This window comes from Limulus polyphemus, unplaced genomic scaffold (genome assembly GCF_000517525.1).
Source record: "Limulus polyphemus unplaced genomic scaffold, Limulus_polyphemus-2.1.2 Scaffold667, whole genome shotgun sequence".
NCBI classification, from domain to species: Eukaryota; Metazoa; Arthropoda; class Merostomata; order Xiphosura; family Limulidae; genus Limulus; species Limulus polyphemus.
The window spans coordinates 398,653-413,638 of record NW_013666277.1 but is presented as its reverse complement, the minus strand read 5'-3'; the positions used below and the strand labels follow the sequence as shown (position 1 = coordinate 413,638).

General features: G+C 35.1%; 2 protein-coding genes across 5 annotated transcripts in view; both read right to left on the bottom strand.

Moving 5' to 3' along the window:
- The window catches only part of LOC111085857 (methyltransferase-like protein 24), a 10,413-nt gene extending 1,267 nt beyond the window's left edge, over positions 1-9,146 (bottom strand). The window contains exons 1-4 of the mRNA XM_022386385.1: positions 8,819-9,146; positions 7,029-7,212; positions 3,712-3,861; positions 648-825 (exon numbers count right to left, since the gene is read on the bottom strand). Of these exons, the coding sequence (XP_022242093.1) occupies positions 648-825; positions 3,712-3,861; positions 7,029-7,212; positions 8,819-8,987 (681 nt within the window). The 5' untranslated portion in view covers positions 8,988-9,146. The remainder of the gene's footprint in view (positions 1-647; positions 826-3,711; positions 3,862-7,028; positions 7,213-8,818) is intronic.
- Positions 9,147-13,453: 4,307 nt separating this feature from the next.
- Positions 13,454-14,986, bottom strand: part of LOC106459852 (splicing factor U2AF 50 kDa subunit-like) — a 35,774-nt gene continuing 34,241 nt past the window's right edge. For 3 of the 4 annotated variants that reach the window (XM_022386405.1, XM_022386404.1, XM_013919523.2), the window contains one exon: positions 14,291-14,580. In XM_022386405.1, the coding sequence (XP_022242113.1) occupies positions 14,449-14,580 (132 nt within the window). In that variant the 3' untranslated portion in view covers positions 14,291-14,448. Of the gene's footprint in view, positions 14,581-14,986 lie in introns of all 4 variants that reach the window. The other variant, XM_013919522.2, reaches the window with a different exon arrangement.

The following is a 14,986-nucleotide window of genomic DNA, read 5'->3' as shown; positions in this document are numbered from 1 at the left end:
ATGAATTATCGGGAGACTACTAGATTGGGGGTAGTCTGTTATATATATATATATATATATAAGACGGTCACAACGTGACGGAACAACAGGGAATGAGTAATTGAATGTATGCGGACAAAATATTGTTGGCCACGTGAGACGTGAATTATAGTGTTTGTTATAGAGCGACTGTTGAAATTAAGTGTATCGTAAAGTTGTATTCGGAAAGAATAAACCAGTTTTATTTAAGAAAGGACTTGTGTCGCTAAAGTTTCGTCGGAACGAATTTACGGAAAATTAACTAACGAACGGAGACGTAACAATAAATATATATTTTTCAGAAAAGTTACAGTTTAACCGCTGAAAGCTAGTTAAATATTGGAAAACCAAGAAATGTTATAAATCTTTCGTTTTCTTTATGGATGAAAGAAAGCACTTGCCTTGCTTAAATTAATTTATTCACACAGAGTGCTTTCAGTTATAAAAATAAATTCGTTCATTACTGATAGAACAGATTAAATATTAAGACAATTAAAATACAGCGAAAATGGCTTACAGAAACGTCTGGTCAAAAAATATACAAGTTTTCTTAAAAATAAACTTAATTTTTAAATTTAAAGTGTTTCAAATAATTAAAGGTGTGAGTGATAGAACTTAACGCCTCTTGCCTGCAACGCATCATACTCTAGCATCTCCTCAATGGCGTCCCACTCAGCGCCTTCCACGTCCATCTTCAGGACATCTATCACCTGGTTTTCATGTCTTAACCTTTTCATGATGGTTTTTAATGTTCTCATCTTCCATAATGTTCTCATCTTCCATGCTGACTTTTCTTCAATGTAAAATCTGTAAAGCAAATAAAATAAAAAATAAAAGTTTCTGACCTTGTCTTGTGATTTAGAAGAAACACCCCAAACCCGGTTTAGATGGAACAATGATAGTTCTATCACAAAAAACCCCCCCCCCGAAAGTGGCGCATCGGTAAGTATTAAAGCTTATAATGCTAAAAACCAGGTTTCGATACACGTGGTTGGCACAGCACAGATAGCCTTTTGTGTAGCTTTGCGCTAAACTACAAACAAACTATCATAAGAAAGACAGTACACACAGGTTTCATGGACTACTAAAGCTATCGAAATGTCAATAATAGAAACTCATGAAATGACTATGTAATATTATCAGTGTAAACACTGAATTCTTTATTAATCCACACTGTGTTTAGTAAATTTGTTTGTCCTTGAACTTTTCCCACGGATTCAGAACTAGCAGGACCAGACTTTTCAAGGTGGACAAGGATGGCTTTCTTTATATAGTCAAGCTCCCGTAAAACAAAGGGATACCACAGAGGGACCTAAAATGCGGCTTGGAGATGGCCGAGTAGTAAGTTTTTAAGGTTTTTGAACAGAAATCTGGCGTCGGATTCTGTGTTGTTCTGACCCCCACCCACCCATCTCTGGATCCAGAAAGTGGCACATTTGAAACTTTATACATATCCCCATTCACAAGCTAGGGGGACCGAATGAGGGATTTATTTTTGGGTACGTACTCACTCCCCTTGGGTAGCTATAGATGTAACTGGGGATAAAGGAGGAGCTTGATCGATACTTTGGATTCTCTGAACACCGCAACGGGGCGCGAGTATCTTGTATTAATATTCATAATAAGTAGAAAACAAAATGGCGGACCTAATAGTAATTGAACTCTAGAAGATGTATAAAATGAACATACATCCCGACGGCAAACTCTATCCAGATAACACTATAAACACAAACGTCAATAAAACGGAATAGGTCAGTTTAAATGAAGTTATTTTACCATGGCAACAGCTGCTGCTACCGTTTCTGTATTGAATGAAAAAAAAAAAGAAGGTTATGATGTATTAGAGTATTATTATTACACTCTTTGGCTATCCTGTACATCAATGTGTACATAGTCAATTAATCATTATTTTCAATTGAGCAATGATTTAATTGTTTCGGATATTTATGCCAAACTACACCAGCGCCCTCTATACTAGGCCTCCCTAATTTTGAGCTGCTAGACTAGAGGGAAGGCAGATAGTCATTACCGCCCACTGCCAGCTCTTCGTTTATTCTAATCTAATGAAGAAAGTTCGACTCGCAATCTGAGGGTCGCGGGTTCGAATCCCTGTCACACCAAACATGCTCGTCCTTTCAGCCGTGGGGGCGTTATAATGTGACGGCCAATCCCACTATTCCTTGGTAAAAGAGTAGCCCAAGAGTTGGCGGTGGGTGGTGATGACTAGCTGCCTTCCCTCTAGTCTTACACTGCTAAATTAGGGACGGCTAGCTCAGATAGCCCTCGTGTAGCTTTGCGCGAAATTCAAAACAAACAAACAAACAATGAAGAAAGATTTGACAGTCTCTGTTATAACGCACTCACGCAGTATCTGTTTGTTGTTGATGTTTTTCGGGCCGGGGGGGGGGGGTAACACGACGCGAATTTGGACGCTCAAATCCCAGCCAATCACGCTGACGTCTAGGCCATGCCCAGTTTGAATGAGCAATACTTAAACTGTTATAATTTCCCTAGTTACGAGTACTCCAATTTCATCAGCTTTTATTGGTACTGTACATTGGTTTTATGATGGTAACAGTTGTTATAAAGTTCGCTCCCACTAGGCTTATCCTAATACAGTGACCTCTAACGAAACAGCCAGACACTTGTTAGTTTTGTTTTTAAATCACTAAATGAAATGTTATAGAATGAAATTCAATACGGTCTTGCTTTACTTCCTGTTTAATAAATATTATTTAACATTTGTAGCCTTTTTTCTCAGTTTTGTTATTCGGCCATTTCGACAATGCAACAGGAGTTGTTGGTTAAGCCTGTAAGTTTTTCTGATTACCTGTCTTCAAAAACTGGGCCGCGTTGCACTAAACGAATGTTCGATTTGTTACGGGACCATTGTATAAATATTATACGTTAAAACTAAATTAGAAGAAAACTATTCAATAAAATCGCTCATACAATACATCTAGTGATTGACTAATAAACTCTTTAGACTAAGCGCGAAAAAATTCACGTCAGAGATATTTTCTGAGTCGGCCCGGCATGGCCAGGTGGTTAGGGCGCTAGACTCGCAATCTGCAGGTCGCGGGTTCGAATCCCGTCACACCAAACATGCTCGCCCTTTAAACCGTGGGGGCGTTATAATGTGACGGTCAATCCCACTATTCCTTGGTAAAAGAGTAGCCCAAGAGTTGGCGGTGGGTGGTGATGACTAGCTGCCTTCCCTCTAGTCTTACACTGCTAAATTCGGGACGGCTAGCGCAGATAGCCTTCGTGTAGCTTTGCGCGAAATTCAAAACAAATAAATTTTCTGAGTCTATCATAATTATCATTATTGATTAAATTAATTTCATCACGACAATCTATTAAAGAATTATCAATTTTACTTGAATAAGTGAGAGTTTGAATCCCACTGTTGAACATACTCGTCCTTTCAGCCGTGGTGGCGTTATAACGGGTAGGTCAACCCCACTATTCGTTGGTAGAGAATCCCAAGAGTAGGCGGTGGCTGTTGCTAACCATCTGCCTTCCCTCTAGTATATCACTTTTAAATTAGGGACGGCTAGCGCAGATATAACTCTTGAATAGCTTTGAGCGAAATTCAACCAATAAGCAAACTTTGTAACGGTAGTTTAAATGAAAAGTGGCCAATCGAAAGTTGCTTCTGTTGACAGGTTGTGCGCTTCATTGGTGGCTTACCTGTCAGTATTCTCTCCAGCGATCCCTAGTTTGTAAAACCAAATGTTTTGGCTGTATTGATGGTCTTTTACGTTCATGCTAGGGTCGAAAGCAAATACCCGGCAACCAAACCGTTCCATGTCCTTTTCAAATGACCATTCGTCATTTATCCTGTAATTAAAAAATAAATAAAATATTCATAAAAATGTCAATTATACTTTTTTAACTTAACATTACTTTCTTTCTGTAAAATGTAAATTCGTCATTCTCCATATATTACAGCAAACAGCCAAATTGGTCAGTGCTAAGCTCGCCACGTGCACCTCCACTACAGAAACTGATAATGTTCGAAAGGTATTGCAAAAACGCACGTGTCCATAAGATGAATGACTTCTTTAGGATGTGCAAAAAATTACTCAAACCAATAGGTCAGATAGTTAGGTGAAGACTGTCACAAACCTAACTCAAATATTCGCTACTAAGTATTCCCTTGGAAATATATTCATTGCTGTAGTCCCGATAATATCGCATCAGGTATTGATTGTAACAAGCGACCTCTAACGGTCGATGCGTATTTCACCTTTAAGAATCACATTGAGTTATAGTTCAGTATCTTGCCACTAAATTTTCCTTAAGATCATGATGTAATGATGATTCCTTAGTTAATGATGTAACCAATATATTGTTAAATTAAAATACTTGTCTATAAGTCGTATACTAACTATTTCTTCATTACGAAACCTTACACATAATTAAAATTAAGACACACATTCAGAATATCCAGAATAAGTATAGAACTGATCAGCCACATATGTAACAGTGCTCGATATGATAGAAATCTGTTTTCTTAGTTATTTTCACAGGGGGGAATTTGTTCCCCAATTCAATGAAAGACCAAACATGTTGATTCCGTCACCATCCTAATATCTCAGTAGATAGACCTTCTGCTATTATAAAGTACTAGTTTTGTTATCAGTGTTCAATTCACGGGTTTCGATAACCGTGGGGGGCAGAGCACAGATAGCCCATTCTGTAGCTTTGTGCTTAACTTCAAACAAACAACAAAATTGTTCTCTCCAGGTGGCACGCCTTAGGCAAAAAAAAGTATAATACGTAATAGCATTGCCAAGGACTTAAAATGATATTCGTAAGCGAATCGTCTTAACCCAACCATCCTCAGAAAAAATACAAAAAATACACAAAACAGCTGCTTTTACATTTATGTAGTTCCTTTTTTTTTTTTTTCGTTTTGAGCACTGATGAGGGTGCACAACTACACAAAGGGCCATCTGTGCATCCTTAATATTGAACTGACAGACTTAACTGGAAGTTAGCTAGTCAACAACAGAAACTGCAAATTATTGGGCTTATCTGGCCGAATAGTGGGATTAGCCAGTTATTCTTATAACACAAATACCGGAACGCGTTTCTTCAGCAACTGAATGCAAGCCAAGAATCCTCAGATTCACAGTTCGAGCATGACATCCATCATGAACCATGACTTGTTGGATATGTCAAACCCAAAAATACTTTAATCCTTAATTAGCACTTTTGCAATTTGTAGCTAAATTAGGCATGAAAATGTGCTTATCGTATGTTATCTTACAATTGTTCATATCAAGTAAATACAATTCTAATAAGGTCCGTGGGGGCGTTATAGTGTAACGGTCAATCCCACTATTCGTTGGTAAAATAGTAGCCCAAATGATGACTGGCTGCCTTCTCTTTAGTCTTTCACTGCTAAAATAGGGACGGCTAGCGCAGATAGCTCTCGCGTAACTTTGCGCGAAATTCAAAAAAACAATTTTAATAACTTTGTCAACAAAAGTATGATTAATAATGATATTACAATTTCAAATTTAAGATTTTTTTTTTTTTTTTGTCCTAATTACAAACTAAGTTATGGTCACTGTTTTGCTAACTTCTATGGACCTGTCATGAGACACTATAGTATCCATATCACGAGAGTATATGATTGCACTATCAATCAGACAAGTTACATAATTTCTTGAAATTATAACAATCGTTTTTTTTAATTCTTAATTAATATCATTTCCTAAATAACTCCCCTGGTGGGTTAGCGGTAAATTACGGACTTCGTTTTTTCGCGGAGAACAGGGTCCATCTAGTGAGTAACTTTGCACTAAGATAAACAACAACACTATCCCTAAAGAGCAGAAACTTGTAAATAATATCGTGTTACAGCCTGTATTGAGCGTAAATAGCTAATGATTAACATTCCGGACTTTGAAACCGAGGGTAAACGGTTTGAGTCCCGTTGTCACAAAATCGTGGTCCGCACTTTGGGGTCATCAGTTCATTGTAAGAGTGACGTTCAAATCACATAATTCGTTTAGAATTAGCGATGGGTACTGTTCACTGTCTAGAGTGATGGGTACTGTTCACTGTCTACTTCCCCGCTAGTCTTATCAGTTCAAAATTATGGATGTTTAGCGCGAGTATACAAAATGCACACACACACACACGGTGCCGTCAAACTGTGTCAATTCAGTTACGGACCAGAGTCCACTAACTTCCGGATAGTTGTTACAGCGCCCTCTGTAATAAACCAAGATAATTAAGCTATTTCTTGGTAGATAAAAAAAAAAAACTCTTAAGAGATGACAGCTCCTATAAGAGAAATTACAATTACCACGTTCTCTTTATCCGTGGTTCGCGGGGGCGGACTGTGGATCTAAAGTTCTGTGGTTCGCGTATCCAAATAACGTGACAGAAATTTAGATAAGAACCAATCGGCATTAAGTATGTCGGTCGCCGAAAAGTAAACACCAGGGGTGCTCTAAGATATATTTATCTTCCTCCGCCCCGCTAGGGGTAAAAGTACATTAATTATAGTGGAGGGGTAACTTTGGACGCTATAAATAGAATATTTTAAAGCGTGAGGTGGAGTTTCCAGGTAAGGTTGATGAGTAGACGAGAAGAAACGGTACGACAATCCACCAACTTAAGAACGACCATGCACATCGGTTCGCGCATCGTTAACGCAAAATATATATATTGCGCTCCGTAATTTATCGTGGGTGCGTAATAAGGGTGACAGTCAAATCCCACCATTCGATTAGAGTGTCCCACAAGATGGCGATGGGTAGTGTTGACTAGTTGCCGTCACTTAAAAATCAGGAGCGGCTAGCGCAAATATTTGAGTAGTAAGAGTGAAATTCAAAACAAATAAACCTTTCATCCCCGCTCAAGATATATTTTAATGACAAAAAAGAAACACGTGGGTTATTAAATAAAGACATTCTTAGTGTACCAATGAAGCGACAGATTATTACATATATATCTTAAGGTAAACCACTAAATGTTTGATGACTTACCCGAATGAGTAAACAGTACAGTTTGGCCGAAGACCTGGACCAGGTGTTAAACAGATCACTTTATCCCCGTCAATTTTATCTTCTTGAAGTGGCACTCCTCCGACGGACAAAGCAGATTCACAAAGAGTAGAAGGATGCCGGATGTACGTCTTCAGAAGCTTATAGTTATCTTCGATCTCGTTACCTTAATATAAGAACACAGAAGAAAGTATAAAAACTTCGAAGTTCAATTACGAGAGTCCGTCTGATTCGTGGTAGTTATTTTGGTTAGGTATCTTTCAGGCCCTAAAGGGGTCTGGAAGATAACCAGTGGTGGTCAGAAATAGCTGTTTCTCTTCATCCTACTTCATGACCAATGGATAAGGACTTTTGAAAAGCGAAAAAAAAAGAAGCTGCCAACACCAACTTTGCTTTCATTCCCAAACATGCTGATGAAAACTGTTTCTTCTTTCTTTGAGAACTATTGTAAACATAATACAAAATCCTACAGAACAATAACTGAAACCTTGGAGATCAGAAGCTGTAGATCTTAAAAATATTTGCCCGAATTTATTCGCATGTTATCATGTATTACAATAGACAATAAAAAAGCAAAATAAAACACATGAACTCATTGCTAATAAAACGCTCGACCTGAAAGGGGTTAAATTTATCTACCTTTCGAAAATTGATAATTGTTAACTCAGAGTAGCAGATAATCAAGCAAAACGTTTCTAGCTTTGAGATACAGCTTCGATTATTGACACTGACTACATGTTAGTATATTCTTTAATTTTTTTCAGCATGGTACGTTGAGTAGTACAGATAATTATTATTATTATAATTCTCCAAATGTTTATACATGCAATATAATGAAAGACTGCCGTTTTTCTCTGAGACGTGTCCCCTGGTATGTTTACGGACTTAAAACATGAAAATCCAGAGTTCAATTCTCCGCGATGGACAGAGAGCAGGCAGTCAGTCTTGTGTAACTGTACTAAACCAAACACACCAACCCTCTGAAACGTCAACTCGTTGATTCATGATTTGACTTCTGAATATTTCATAATTGATAGCAATAAATAATCAACCATGATTTTCTTCATATTTTCAAGCCCAAAAGTTTTTTGTTTTTCTTTTCACATTACATATTTTATATTTCTTTATTATAACTGAATTGGAACAGGTTTCTTACACACAAATATAAATTTCATGTGTGACCTTTTAGCTTTAGAACGTTCGTAAACATGGAATGAGGACAAAAGTAAACTGGTTGTAGTATCGTTTGTTTTGTACAGTGAAAAGACTTATCAGTACAAGTAGTAAAACCAAAATGAATTTAAATTACTCTAATTTGCAAGATTTGAGAAAATTAAAAGGCAATCTTTCAGTTGTACGTTTCACATATCAATAAATAAAGTTGAGGATGTAAATGATGGTACAAACAAATGTATTTTTTTACGTTAGTTTCTTTATCTGTTTTGTTCTACACTATAAAAAAAAATACTTTTGTATGTTTACACAGCAAAAAAATTATGTGGGAAGCCGATGCAATACTGAATAATAATTGTTTTGTTTTATTATAAATAACTGCTTTTAACCCTCTCTTCCTCCCCAAACTACCCTTTTTACGGAATAGTACTTACTCCAACAGTATACATTTTTTTTTTGTTCGTTTCGTGATAATCTATATACATTATTTGTGTAATTGTCATTTTTTTACACATATAATACTTTATAAATAATTAATAAAAATATCACTATTTATTAAGAATTTGTTTATATAAATAAAAGACATCATATAATCTCACCTCTTTGCTGTAATCTTTGCATCTTGTGCTCTTGAATAAAAAATAGTATACTATAAAACAAGCCACTTGTTAACACAAACGTAGCCACAAATGATGCAACCTTTTTACCGTTTACAGGAATCGACAAGAAAGTACAACGCTTCCTAGCTTTTTCTACACACGATGACATTCTTCGTAAGCTAACAATAAAATAATGATGTACACGATACTGTTGCAAACAAAGTTGTTAAACTAAAGATGCTTCTACTGTGAACTGTACACTAAATGTTGTGCATTACACGTAGTTCTAGAAGCTAACAGTACCACCGACACATATATATATCACAACAAGAACACCGAGTAAGTAGATGCTTCAGGTCTGGCTTGACCTTTGTATAACGATAAGGCATGTTAGGGTTATTTCAAAGATGCTTCCTGACCTACTTTAAGCTTTACTGAATTGTATTCAAACAGGAACGTCGACTTTTCTGATTAGATATATATAAACAGGTTTTGACCTCCTATCTAAACCTTCAGCCTCCCCTCACTACACAGATAACCGTAGTGTTCAATCTGTTGATACTCAACTGTCAACATTTTGAGCGTGCCATTATAAAGCAATTCTTAAAATAACGTAATATAACTGACTATTTGTATATTTGGCGGTTGTAAAAAAGAGCTTAAGTTATTATAAATAAAGTGACTTTGTTTGTTTGTTTGTTGTTAAGGCGCAAAGTTACACAGGTGGTTATCTGTGCTCTGTCCATCGCGGGTACGAAGTTTGTTTTAGAGCCACATTGTGTTATCGGCTACGTCCACCGCGGGGAGGGGGGGGGGGGTCGGAACCCCCGGATCCTAGCGTCGTAGGTACGTAAACTTACTGGTGTCCCACCAGGGGGCGCAGGTATCGAAACCCGATTTTTAGAGTTACGAGGCCATTAACTTACTGCTGTCCCACCTGGGGACCGCAGGTATCGAAACCTGATTTTTAGAGTTATGAGCGCGTAAACTTACAGTTGAACCTGAGCGAAGCACGAATAAACTTTAGGCGGAGATGAACTCAAAAGTTAATACTTTCGATTAAATGGGGAAATCATGAGCAATAATATAGTCAGTAAAATTGGAAATATTTGTGAAAAAAACTTTCTGAAAATTCAAATGATCGATATCAACAGAAATAATAAAGGTAACACACTATATGTTCCAAAATTCTACATTTAAATTATTTTTACATTATAATGTTACCCTCTTTCTTAATCTCGATACTCTGCTAAAATATGTGACACGCGCAATCAAGATTTCAACCTAATAAAACATTAATTAAATATGCACTACCGGCACTTGTGTTTAAATTATAATAAATAATTAAAAACAACGGTTTATAGTTACACAATAAAAACTTTATTGAAGCCGTAAAACTTCCACTTTAAAATATCTCTACAAGTACGTGTTTCGACGTGATCTACGTCATCCTCAGGAGTAACTTACAAGACTACTTATACTTTCCCCCTTGTCGCATTACTTCATTGTTATTTACATATTTCCATTAAAAAATATATTTATATAATGCATCTCGCTATATATCAATGTATTGAACTGCTGGACCTTCATCTTTATTTAATACTTGTTTTTGTGTGTGTATTTCATTATTTCTAATGTTTCTCTAATATTTAATGATACAAAACTTCGAGGCTGGGCTAAAACGAAAGTTGTTTCCCATAATATTGCATGTTGGGTAGTTTTTACACGTTCGGCTATAGCTGAAATTTCTATTTTATTACTTCTTATGTAACTTTTGTATTATTGCAATCTATATTTTAAATTTATTTTAGTTTGACCAATATGAACACCACCACATTCACATTCTATCTTGTATATACCTGTCTTATCTGTTAATTCTATTTTGTCTTTAGCATTCCCTATCATATATTTTATCTTATCTATTGGTTTGAAGATAGGGTAAAAATTCTGATACTTTTTGAATACTTTATATAATTGACTTGTTAAATCTGGAACTTAAGGTAAACTTAGAGTTTCTTTTTTGTGTTTTTCATAAGCAGATTTTAATGTGGTATTTTTAACTGAACTTGCATTAACTTCTCACAAGCTTTGTCTACTATATTTGGATCAAATCCTCTATCATTAGCTATATACTTAATTAATAACAATTTGTTATTTAAACCTTCCTGTCTTAAACATATTTTTAAAGCTCGAGAAAGATATGTATAAAATGCTGATATTTTTGGGGTTTTATGACATGATTCTTTGTGTGGCGGCATAACAACAGCAAAAGGTTTTATATAAACTAATGTTTCTAAGTTGCCTTCTTCCTTCCTAACTAATACGTCTAAGAAATTAATGCTATTATTATCTTCAATTTCACACGTGAATTGAATTGATGGTTCTTTACTATTTAAATAACTAAAAATTTCTTGTAGTTTGCTGTTACCATGTCGCCACACCACGAATGTGTCATCTACATATCTTATCCAAACTTCTGGCTTAAATTTAGCGTTATTTAAAGATTCATTTTCAAAACTATCCATAAAAAGGTCACATAAAAACGGTGATCCCATAGATAAACCCTCTTTCTGTTTATAATAATTTTGATTTACTCGGAAAAATGGATTATCTACACACCCTCTTGTTAATTTCAATATATCTATAATTTCGACTGTTGGTACTCCGTTTTCTATTAATTTATTCTAAAAACAACTAATGGCGTCATCTAGTGGTGTTTTAGTAAACAACGATATTACATCAAATGATACCAGTAAGTCTTCCTTTTCTAAGTTCAGGTTTTTAATTTTCTCTACAAATTCTATAGAATTTTTGACTGTATATTTGTTCTTATTTCTCAAAAAAAGAATACTTGCGTGTTATAAATTTTGCTACTTCAAAGATGATGAACCTATATTTGATACTATGGGCCTAAAACTGTTATTGTTTTTATGTATTTTTGGTAATACGTAAAAGCTTGGTGCAATAAATCTACTTCGTACTAAATATTTTTTTCTCTTCAGGAGTTAAAATTAGTTTAAAAAACTTTAATTTATACACAGGTAATATTCAGGGTATCCTCAAAACTAAACCAATAAATGACACTATTTTTCTCTTGTATTTTATTACAACTGTTTCCACTTATCCCTCTGTATATTAAACTAGTGATGCTGCATAATAAAACATTTTTATTTTAGAAAAAAACTGTTCCCTCTTGTGTATTAACTACATAAAGTTAAAATAATATTTGCCAATACCGAGAGAAAACTAAACTGCCAATCATAACGGCAAATATATATCTATGAAATACATTTCTTAAAAAGTTTTTTTTTCTTTCTTTTTATGGAGTGTAATAAAACGTTTCGTTATTCGGCAAAGTTAAACTTGGCATTTCATAACGCTTCTCTTCGTTCTGTCCAGAATATTTCCAGATCACGCAACTTTTGTGGAAATTCTGATCACGAAGTTAGCACACAGGATCACATACAAAAGTTGTCCTGGTTTTCTAACCTCGAGCGTTTTCGAATAGTTCACTGTTCTTCTGGAGTACTCGTCCCCCTGGACGGAAGTTATGTAAATTCATGATTAATGAAAGGTTATCTCAGGACATGAAGAGTTGCTTCCCTTACAGGTAATTGTAAAAAACGCAAAAACACCCATAACATCTTTTTTTCTTGTTAAGTGCAAAGCAAAGGGCTATCTGTGCTGTGCCCACCACGAGTATATAAACCTGGTTTTTGGCTTACCACTGAGCCACTTGGGGTGGGGTGGGGGCTTCTATCATAATGATACACTGAAAACCATTTCAACTTTATGGAAAGATACTAATGTGTTATGCCTTGTGATGTAGACCATCAGTAGTAGGATGATAATATCTATTTATGAAACTTCATTGGATTGGATAATAGTGATTGACAGTGGGTTAACTCAGTTGGTAGAGCACTTGCCTAGGGAATAGAAAATATTGGATTACTACAGCAGAACCACTAATCCATCAGGGGGAAAGTTTAAAACTAAATACACCCCCCTCCCTTTTTTTTTTATCGCACCCAAGACTCATTACCATCATCCTTGAAAATTCCCTTTCATTCCTCTCCTGACGTGAATTGTAATTTCTCCTGTTCTTGCTAGAAGTGAAGAAAAAAAAAAGTGAAGGGATCCAACGGAAGGGGATAAAAGAATCCAGTGTTACTGATAGAGTGGAGATCAACTAAATCTAGAGCCAAGAATTAGTTATAAGGGTAAACAGGTGAACCCCAAGAAAAACCCACTCACTTCCACATGGTCAGGCACAGAGCCAAGACGTAATCTTGAAATAAAATCCGTTACTAGATTAATAAATGTGTGTGTGTTTAAAGTGTCTTGGTAATTGTTTCTGTGTTTGAGGTAATGATTGTTTTGAAACTGGTGATGATAAAAGGTTATTGTTTATTATGATAAAAAAACTCTTGTTTGTGTATTTGATCAGAGTACCCGAAACTTTGGGAAGGGGGGAAGACGTGTGTTTATAAATTGTATGTTCTGAGTGAACACTAACTTTAGGGTTGATTATATATATATATATATATATATTGATCTGTATTGAAGCTCGTGTCTGTTCATAAAGAATTTTTTTTTCTTTCAAAAATAGAAACATAGAGCACAATTTTCAAGAAGTACAAGAAAGAGAAGAAATTAGGTGTGTTTATTTCCCACAGCAGAAACATGGTCAGCCAACTGAATCTCAGCTACATAGGGTAACATAACTAAAACCTTTCAAACACAAGTTCACTGAAACACAAATGCACACACACTTTCACAACGTTCTTTCTGAGTTTGGTGACATTGCCCAAAGGGCACCAGAAGACACAGAAGGTAACAGCTATGAATTTATGAAATCTAAGTTAAGCAGACCTGAAAACAAAAACATTTTGGGTGAAACTATAATTACTTTAAAAAACCCTTCTTTTGTCTCCTATTATAAAAATTAAACAAGAATTTTATGATACTCTTTCTAATGATCAAAAAAATTATTTATTTTTTAAAGAAGGAAATAAAAACAGAGGGAACTGACATCTTTTAACAGCAAATACTGTAACTGATTTAATTTTTAGTAATTAGTAAATTTATTTATTCATCTTTCTTTTCAAACAGTTCTTATATCCAATATTAGCACTGGAGGTTTTTTCGAAAATTTCATGATATTAATGAATTTATCATAAACTCACACTTAGCCCTGCAGTTCGTTAAGGTTGTAATATGAAAAAAAAACAGGGAAAGCTCAAGATTCATGTTTTATACAAAGACTTCACGAACAAAAATCTGAATTAAAATAAACTTACATTAGAACAATAAGACTTTCTGAGAGGGGAACGAAATCAACAGCAGATTTATATGTAAAAAACATTTACTGAACTCAAATCATTATTTTCTGGTATAAAGTGAGAATTTTGTTTTTTTATAGTTGTCTGATGACTCAAATATAAAGCTTTCTAAAGTTACATTTCAAACATGTTTAGGAATATCAAACAATGACACAAGTGAAACAAGAAGAGAATATCATGTAAGCTTCTCCAAAACCAATATGAAGGCTAATAAAATAATCTGCTCTTTGCTAAACGAATTGTGATGCTGTTATTATGAAATGCTATTGGTCTTTCTGTCTGGTAAATTTAAAACTCCCGTCTGTGGTACTTGTCAGGATCAAAGTAGGATGTAACAACAACTCTGTTGGCGAACTTTCTTCCTGTAAGATTTTGTTGAGCTTTCTGACAGTCGATAACAGAGTTGAACTCCACAAAAACCTGAAAAATGTATAAAATTTAGTTTAACATTAAGTATTAAAGACAAGAAATCAAATATATCATGAAAGAATCCAAATTATAATAATTTGATTAAAAACAACAAATGAAAGTGTGGACTGTATTTGGTAGTACCACCTCTCAAACCATGTATCTTTCAATCTGCAGCTCAGTACACTAATCACAAAACCAAGCCCTGGCCCAGTACTACTTTTAATTGATCTGGAAATTCATCCAAAAAAAAACGGACCATTAATAACCTTAAAGCTCAACTTATTTAATTGAAAACACAAATATCACAAAAATGATAAAACTAAAGTAAAGCAAACAATTATCTCTTCTAGTTATGACCTTTGTACTTGGTTGCTAAGCCTTTAAAAAATTTGCACGTGGAAGATATGAAACAAAT